The sequence below is a fragment of the Podarcis bocagei genome, assembly GCF_964188305.1.
Source record: "Podarcis bocagei genome assembly, chromosome: 4".
NCBI classification, from domain to species: domain Eukaryota; kingdom Metazoa; phylum Chordata; class Lepidosauria; order Squamata; family Lacertidae; genus Podarcis; species Podarcis bocagei.
This window is the reverse complement of record NC_138128.1, coordinates 45,007,797-45,017,389: the sequence shown is the minus strand read 5'-3', so window position 1 is coordinate 45,017,389 and position 9,593 is coordinate 45,007,797. Positions and strand designations below refer to the sequence as shown.

General features: G+C 43.3%; 1 protein-coding gene across 4 annotated transcripts in view; it reads right to left on the bottom strand.

Annotated features, from left to right (window-relative positions):
• Nucleotides 1-2,665: 2,665 nt before the first annotated feature.
• Nucleotides 2,666-9,593, bottom strand: part of ARMH3 (armadillo like helical domain containing 3) — a 128,481-nt gene continuing 121,553 nt past the window's right edge. For all 4 annotated transcript variants that reach the window (XM_081192238.1, XM_081192236.1, XM_081192235.1 and 1 more), the window contains 2 exons: nt 6,646-6,762; nt 2,666-4,661 (listed from right to left, as the gene is read on the bottom strand). In XM_081192238.1, the coding sequence (XP_081048364.1) occupies nt 4,569-4,661; nt 6,646-6,762 (210 nt within the window). In that variant the 3' untranslated portion in view covers nt 2,666-4,568. The remainder of the gene's footprint in view (nt 4,662-6,645; nt 6,763-9,593) is intronic.

The following is a 9,593-nucleotide window of genomic DNA, read 5'->3' as shown; positions in this document are numbered from 1 at the left end:
AAAAAACCCCAGTGTGCAGTACAGCAGCAACAGGGAATGATACCAAGTACCCCTAAATTCAGATTTTGCTCTAAGTATTGTAGCCTGCACCTGAGAATGGAAGCTCTGTTATGATCTGGACGACAAGGAATGAACCACCTGAAATGTGTCCTGCTAAATACATTGGCAGCTGTCTTCTTGACATCCTTCCTTATCACTTGTAAATTTAAAAGTAAAACACAAGAGCATAAGACCCTTTCTGGAAGTGTTAAGCCAAGACGTCTAAAATGTCACTCTTTCGTTTTCCCCACATAGCTAATTAAGAAGTTTCAGTGGCATCAGGCTCCCACCAGAAAATAGTGGTGATGTTAATCTTTTCCCCTTCCGCACCTGGACATCAGAAAGAAGTTACACCTTTAGAATGCATTTCTCAGAGATTTAGGACAGTCTCTTCCTGGCTGGCATGATTTAGAAACTTTTAGCACCCAATGCTTTCGGGAAGACAATATTTTTAGCCTTTTATTGTAAATATTAAACTCAGATTTAGTTGTAAAAGCTGCTACTAGCCTGCTCAGAGTTAGGGGCTTCTTATCTTCAAGGGTCGGACTCCATCTCCCAGGATCTTCACTAAGGTTGTAATCTGTGACTCTCAGATCCACCCACCCACTCTGCAGGTGTCAGAAACTGTGTCCTCTTCTTCACAGAACAGGCCATATGCCCCTTCGTTACACTACCTCATTTTATTTTTCCTTGTTTTTGTTCCTTTTGCTGTACCAGAATCGCTCCAGGATGACACTACCAAACTCTCCTCTGCATCCCTTACCAAAATACTCTGAGCCAGTGTTCTTAAGCTGGCAACAGATCTTTCCCTTCTCCATGCTTGTCCTACTGCTCTAAAAATCCCTCCCCACCCCGTGCAATTTTTTTGCCTTTCCCTTCACATTTCTTCCAAACAGATTTGTATAGCACATCCTCAGCAGCAATTTTCTCCACCATGTTTCTCTCCTTTATGCTCACAAACCATTTCAAGCATTTCCACTATTAAAAAAAGACTTACTTCCCTGTTTTCTGTTAAGAAAGCCAAATAGCTCATACCGTTAGTTGCTTCAAGCTCTCCAGAACTGAAATCCTTTTCCTTTGCCAGTCATCCCAAACGTTTTCCTCATTTGTTAATATTGCCAAATTGTGCTCATCTTCTTTTTTCAACGTGTGCTGCACAAGCCCCCTCCTGCAGTTTTTGTGGTAAGGCTGGTGCTTTAGAATTATTTCCTTTTGTTGCTGTGGCCGGGCAGCTCCCCCCCTCCTCAATTTCTTGTTAGCATTCTTCCTTTGCTGTATATTTCTGCGAATTGAAAGCTTGCACCATTAGTTTTAACCCTTTTATTACCTTTAAACTCATTTAAACTTAGCCTGTTGTTAGTGTGTTGTGAACATCGGCATCAATTGATTCTGCTTAATAGCTTTCAACAAATATGTTACAGTAATTCCTTCCAATAAAAAAAAATTACTTTAGATTTCATTGTCCATGACTACCCATGGAGTGCCAAATTCCAAAGTGTGTTCAGGCTCAAGCACAAAAGATCCTAACAATAGGTGCCAAGGTTGCATGTGCAAGCTTGCATTGCGTGCACACTGCACACTTCATAACAGAGACCCTTGACTCAAGCCACCTTGAATTCCTTGACATGTGCTTATAGTGAGGGTAGCATCTTCCCCCAGCCAACCTTTTGTCACAAGCATCAAGGGATATGCATGCAAACAGGAAGTGCGCTACTGCTCAAAGAATTCCAGTAGAAAAATGACATCGTGTTGTATCCAAAGCTGAGTGAGGGACATTCCACTTGCACAATGAGACTTCTTCTGCCTCTGCTCTCCCCACCCTCCCCATATCTGCTTCAGGGTGCTGCAGGGGGAAGTTCCACCGTGCAAGCCAAAGTCTGTTGTGCAAGAGAAATGACAGTGTTGGATACAGACTACAATCCAAGATGCTTCCAACTGAGTCAGATAAACCCAAAGGCATCAATTCATAATAATACCAATCACTATAAACTAGGAAGTACATCCTAAAACAAAGGGTACTCCTATAACAAACTGAGAACTAACTACAGAATGCAGATTGGAAAGGGGGAAGCTCAGAAACACACACCTTGCTGAAAAGAACTCTGATGACCTCTGTGAAGACCCCGCTCCCAGCCCAAAGTATAGGAACACGGAGCTTCTCTTCCCGGTTAATTCTGAGGAGGATGACCCTGCCTACCAAGCAAGAGAAGGCACATGAACAAATGAAAAGATTCCATGTGGTCACATGGGAGAGAAGTAAAAGGCTCTTGAGCAGGGGTTGCCACCCACCCACTCAGTCACAACCTCTTCTATTGGCTGCAAAGTAATACATCTCTCAAACCCAATTTCGGCTGGGGAGGGGACCCGTGAGTGCTGCAGAAGTCAAATGTGCTCTGTGCTGGTAACCCCTGCAACTGGTTTGACAAAGAAAATGCTTGCAGATAACAAACTGAAAAGGATTCAAAGAATTAAGCTTGCACTTTTCAGATTTTCAAACCCAACTTCTCTCCACCTCGCAGATCCCATCCTAAATACTTCACTGAAGATGGCAAGTGCTCTTTAGCAAGGACGATGTCGTTTGTGTATTTGGTACAGCGGCAAGCACAGCATTAGCACCAAGAAAATGTTAAGAGTAGTAATAATTTATTACCTCTCCCCCAAAAGAGCACAAAAAGATACACTGCAGACAATAGAGTGATCAGAGGCGCCACACCCCTCCCTGGCCCCTTACTGCCAAATTCTATATACATCATCTTACAGGTGCTATTTCAGCAGCAAGGTGTTCATAGTGTTTCTTCTAGAGGGGAAAAAAAGAATTATTCCTTGAAATTCTGGCCTCAGAGTCCACTGCTAAGCATGGCTGAGATCCATCAACGTACTGGGGAAGGGAGGTTCTCATTGGAGTCCAAAAAGAGCAGAGGACTCACACAAGTTGGCAGTCTGTTCTGAATAATAACCAACATACACCAGGAAAGAGCCCAGCAAGGGTGCCTGTACACCTGCTTGCTGAATCCTGTTGGCACCCATTCGACATGGTTCTGCAACCTGGAAGATAATATGCAGGTAGGAGGCAACCCCCTGCAACAGATACTGTGCCAAATCCTCCCAACATTTTAATTAAGAATTCAGACTCTAAATTTTAGTGCTCATCTGATTGAGATTTCCAGTCTGAGTACAGTACCAAAGGTATGAACAACTCCTGGCTTCCCAACAGAGCACAGTCCTATATTTCTAGAAAAAGAATAACAAAAATCTATGGGGCAGCTGACCGCACAAACATGTCCTGTAATCTGCCGTTGCAGCCCTTGGTGGACAGGAGTATAGAACAGAATGCCAGAGATGTAGAACACTGATTTGCCCCATCCCAGGCTTCTTTTCCCCTAAAATGCTGTGAGATACTACCAACTAATTAATTCCCTACTTCTACCTATGCAAGGAAGCACTTTATTGGAGCACAGAGAAGGTAGACTTTGACAGAGGAAGGGAAGGTGAACTAAGCAGTTCCTGCTTCAGTCAACGTGAAATTTGGCATAGGCAGTGTATGTGCTGAATGGACTAGACACTGAAAATGTGGATAGGAGCACTTGGTCACCGTATCAGCACCTTGGGGATCCAGGAGTATCAGGCCAGGGGAAGAGATGCTGAAGAACCTAATGTAGGAGCTTAGTTAACCTACTGGAAACAGGAAAAAATGGGTTCCCTCTGATACACAACAACTGTATTAGCAATAAAAGCAGAGGGCACTCTCTTTTATTGGTCCTATGGGGTGGGGGTGGGGAATCAATGGCATATATTCATATCCTTAATCCCCAGAGTCTCAGAACAGGGCAGTAGGAATAGCAGAGGTGAGCTCATAGAGGTAACCTCTTAGTTCAGGAACTCCAGAGACCAAGTGTTTTAGGCAGGACACTGCAAAACCTCTTGAAGAGAACCTCTTGCAAGCACCATTCAGTCAGGAGGCCCTAACTCAGAGTGAAGGGCAGAGACTTCAGCTGGTAATTTCCACACCAGTTTGAGATGGGGCTGGCAATACACATGGGCAACAGATGCAAATCACCCAAGTCAAGCAGATAACTTATAGACAGAAGTTCAGTCAATCTGCCCCTTATTATAAAGGACTTAGTTCCCATGCCCTGCACTACTTTCTCTTCCTCGGCATCTGTCCATCATCAGACAGGTTGCAGAGAATCAGAAGGATGACCTCTCCCAACAACACTGTTTTGCTCTAATTTTGCTCACTTGGGGAAAAACTCTTATCCCTGCACAATAGTTGCTGCACAGAGAAAAGCGAGAAAAAGCAGTAACTACATATTCCTCTTCCTCACTCCCAACTCCACAGTGTAGTCAACATCACCAGTTCTCTGTGCTCAGGAATGTGGGACAAGTCCAGTTCTTCCCTTGATGATTCCTGGGGAAAACCACACAAGCACTAGGGATAGACCACCCCACAATCAGGAGTTACAGCCAATGCTGGGGAAAGGGACTCAGTGATGCCAGGACTGGCCAGGAAGCAGGATGGTAACTCCGCTTCAGGAGATGGTTGAGAATTCTTTAAGCAAGGTTTCCTGGCTGAGAGTGTTGAAGGCCAGATTTCGCCGAACATTGATGCTGATGGATCGAACCTGTGTGAGAGAGAACAGTCATTTCATATACCACTTACACAGACCAGCACCTCTGGCACTGAAGGAGACCCCTGATAGGTGAGCTTTTGTTGCAACGTGATTGGCTCGGGGAAGAAAGCCTACCAACAAACTAAGACTTTCAACAACCACAAGGATGTTCAGTCAGATCAAAACAGCCTATGAATCTCTCTCATGCTGCTTGGAATCTATCCAAGTGCAGAGATGGCTGAAAAAATTCCTTCCTCAGTCTGTCTTTGTGTCTCGGGTGGTTCAGAGCTTGTGGGCCAAGATAGGGCTCTCGGGAATTGGGTGCATTCAACCCAGAGGTAAATTGGAGGAAGGATGTGGTGGCGAGGTCAGGATTAGAGCTAGTGGAGGTCCAATAGCAGTGGCAAGACAGAGTGGGAAATTGGCTAGATGCAAGGTTGGCAGGACTGTGAACAGCTCCCAGGCATGCAGCTTCAGTACACAACTGAGCCACAAGTGGTGCAAGCCCTGAGTCCTGGATGGATGTTTACTGCTTTGAAGTCCAATAAGGTTTCTTCTGCATCCTGCACAAGCCAGGAGAAGAAACGTAAGGGCTTGTACACTCGTTCCTTTCTCTATGTTTCTAAATGGAATTCACTGTAATGATATGTGGCAAGGACCACATATCATTACAGTGAATTCCATTTAAAAACATAGAGAAAGGAAAAGAGGACTGGGAAAAGCATGGGTGATAGGTCTGTTAAGTCATGACAGCTGCCTTCAGGGGACACTGTAAGAAACAGAATGCTAAACTAGTTGAACCTTTTGTGTTTCCGTGTAGATCACCTTCTATTGTAGTCATAGATAAATGTACATAATTCTGCATAAAAATTCAGAACACAGCAATCAAAATAAACAGTGCAGATCTGGGACATTTCCATAATTTAATGTTGAACATGTTTGGTTCAGAGTATGTACCCCCTTACTATTAAATAGGGCAGCAGATCTTAACTGGTAAATAATGGGATTTTGTCAACATACAACCAAACCAGGTCAATTGGATTCTTCCCTTCTGCTTTGATAGCAAACTCAGGGAATACACAAAACATTTATTGTAGTTCTCAGAGATTGGCTTGTAAGAGGCTCAAGAAGTCTCTAGAGAAATAGGGATTAAACTGGTTGCATTTGTTCAATCATCAGATGAAGAATAATGACGAAAGCTTCCTTGTCTTCATTCAACTGGGAAGAGAGTCCATTTGAACATTTCTGATAGAAAAACTGGAGGAAGGAAGACTGCTGGCAATTGTGTTAGCTATACTCGGTGAAACTGAATCTAAACTACTAGCATTTAGGAGGATGGACTCTGGAAAAAGTATAATCTCAGAAAATTGGAAAAAGCAAATCTGCATTTTAATCAAGGGAAATGTAAAGTTAGTGAACAGCAGGGCATACTGAGCAGCAACAATTCCCGGAAGAAAGGGGGGGGGGAGGAGAGAACTTAGGCAGCACACAGCTGATGCACAAAAAGTAGCAGAGAACATGGTACAAGGGAAGGGGAATATGCCACCTGCTTATATGAATGCACAGATCAGGACAACCATGGCTGTTTCTGAACATGGCTGTTTCAAGCTTCTGTGTTTGGCAATTTCCCTCTTGGGAAATTCAAATGAAAAACCACCCTTATTCATGTTCTGTCAATGGAACTATTGGAACATGCTCATCTGATGAGCTGCTGGAAGGTTCAATCAGCATGAGATTTCTCTGGCTCTCTCCTTCAGGAACATGCAGAAAATGAGTGCAAGAAACCCTGAGATGAATGGAGGTAAAACCTTCTTTCCTTAATCATGTCTCGCCAGCATCCTGTTCAAAGTGACCTAATGAAAAGTACACTAGTTTGTCACCTGTGCCAGTCATATTTCTGGATAATAAAAGGGACGTTCTGGCTGTGCTGTGGCTGCTCTGCAAAGTAGACCATGGGCCAAGACTTTGAGGCTCCTACTCACGAGCTGAAACTCACCAGTTCTTTAAAGAAAGCAGCTTCTTTGTGTTGCTCTGAGTAACGTTCATATTGGTCCAGCCCATCCTGCAACTTTAGGGTGAGGGTGTCGTAGTTGGAGCGCACCACTTCCAAAACCTGCACCAGAAATATACAATGAGAAAGAAGAATCAGCTTGTTGAAAATTGTTCAATCTACAGCATTCAGCAGTGAGCGTACAGGAATCCTACTGCCTTAATGGGAAATGAGGATGGAAGAGGAATCTGCCAAACTTGGAGGAGCTCTGCCAAGTAGATCTATAAAAATGTGCTGCCTAGCACCTCGAAGATGCTCTCCACAGGTGCAATCTATGCACTACACAACAGAGAATGGGGCGGTGCAGTGGAAGAATAAATGTTGATGTGCTGCAAGGTCACTTCTGAATAGTTTTGTCAGCAATCCAGCTGTTGCTAGAACAGGCTGCCTCCTCTGAAAACAGGCTCCTTCCTTGATTCTGTTTGTCAGGTTTACTGGCAGTGAGGAAAAAATCACCAGCAGTAACAGCTATCTACAGATTCAATTGGCCATTTTCTTGCATATGTGCCGAGGTTGCGATGGGAATAATAAATGTTTGAAAGCATAGACCTCAAGCACAGAGATCAGACCCAGGAGGAAGAATAATTCACTCCCGAATGCAACTAGCCACTAGGGACTGAGCATAATAGAATAATACACCCTCTGCCAGACAGTTAAATAGAAAGCTATCACCACAGCTCCATGAATCAGAACTCTGTCCTCTTGCCAACTGTACAGATTCAAGTCATCTGCAATTAACCACAGAAAGAAGGTGAAGTGTACTTGAAAGGGAAGGAGGCTCTGAACAGAGCTGTCTTCTGAATGTGTGCTTCAAGGCAGTGTGTACAAGGTTCTCACCTGTTTAGCTTCTTACCATGAGACATTGAAAAAGCTACCATGATCTTATTTTTAAATGCCTGAGGAGGCAGTGAGAATGCAAGAGTTTGCACACACAAGTTCTCAACACTGGGTTTTTTAAAATTAAAAAAAGGCATATTAAGTTTAGTATCAATTACTTTCCTTTCATATTTAAATGGTTGTCTGTTCCTGGGCATTGACCTGAAGTCTCTGACATCATTTCTGGCTGGGCTTTCTTGCTGTTGTGCAACACATAAGTCACATCAGCCTTCTACTGCTGCACATGAAGTTCTGTTGCTTAAGGGCATTCTCAGTAGTGACCTCCCCAGCCATCTGTGAAATGTTCTCCCCAGGGAAATGCACCTGGTGCCATCATTATTACTCAGACCGTTGCTAATCGTTGGCTCCTATGGTGATGGTCACCTTTAGTGGGGTGGATAAATGCTTTAAGTATTTTGGATTTCATTGTTTTAAATTTTCTGGTTTTAATTGTTTTATCTGTGGTCTGTTATCTTGTTAAGTTGCTTTGAGACTTTCTTTTGTGTAAATCAGCTAACAAATATAAGTAATAACAACAACTCCAGCAGCAAACAGAGCCGTGTATTCCAAGCCTCTCAGGGAAAAAACCTCAGAAAGAGACAAAGCTTAATTGTCCCTGTTGGATTGGCACAGCTTTTAAACAGATCACCTCACTTTCTGAAGATGTGTAAACGTCAATTTGTGGGCAGAGATGGCACACAAAAATACCTGTTAGGAGCTTTGCAAAAAGAGAGGTCCAGCAGGCAGGGGAATAGCTGCAATGGTTTTTAAGCCAAGAACACGGCAGGGAGCAGCTCTTCCACAAATCTCAGTTCCCCATTCTTACACTCTGTTGAGGACCAGTATTTATACCCTGGCATTTGCAGTGGTTCTGCCTGAACTGTCTTCTCTTTCCACAAGTGACAAATGCAGTTTAGAATTTATGTAATCTGAAGATCTAGACTGAGGCCACTCACAGCAGGAACAGAGCTGGCTCCTTTGATAAATCTGCTTTGTTCTTCATTCAGATAAACCCTGCTCCAGATTTCTCTGCAGCTTGTTTCCCCCCCAGAAGTAGCAGCTACCACCCTGCTACTGCCTGCCGTATCTTAGGGATGCAAGATGTGGGTGGTACAGTGAGGTCAATCCCTGAACAAGCCGCAACTTGTGGCAACAGTCTTGCACATTACCAATTTCTCTTCATCTCAGTAAGTAGGAACAACACTTGAGTTGCAAATGACAATCTGCAATACAGGACGCTGTCTAAGTGAGCATCACATTACAGTTGCTATGGAGCAAATGAAGGGTGTCAGTCCAATAATTTTTAGGAACAGGCTGGTTTTGTCCACTTGGTGGAAATCCTCACTACTGTCAAAGATTTAGACATGTTGTTCTCATGAACCAAGAGGCCATGATGTTCTCTGCAAAAATGAATTGTTTCCCAATCATTCCAAAAGACATATTTTTGTCCATGTATAGAAGAAACATGGATCTTATTAAGCAACTTGTGAGAATTTAAGCTCTTGTGCTTGTATGGTCAAATACAGTTTTGCAAATAAGAAGATCAGGTAACTATTGCAACTCAGCCATGTTGTTGTTTCTAGAACTACAGTCAGAGATGCTGATCTGAGGCAGGTACTAGACCTCTTGCACAGTGAGTTAAAAAACAAACAAACATCTATCCCAGCCACATTGGTATCCTATTAATATGGAAGGCAGAGACAGCATCCAAAACACATCACCAGTATGATAATTGAATGAACTTCTTGAACTATCACGGGAACATAGAGGTGCAAAAAGGCTGTTTCTGATGGAATAAAATCCTACTGAATTACTGAGAGACTTTATATTTTATAGTGTTAGAATACATTTCCTGATAAATCAGTATTGGCTTTCCTAATATAAACATCACATGGCAGGACAGAGTCTCAAACAAAGATGTGCTCTCCTAAGCCAACATTCTCAGCATGTTCACGCTTCTGTCTCAGTGACATCTACACTGGCTTGGTCTTGGACACAGAATGGAAGATGGCAGGATC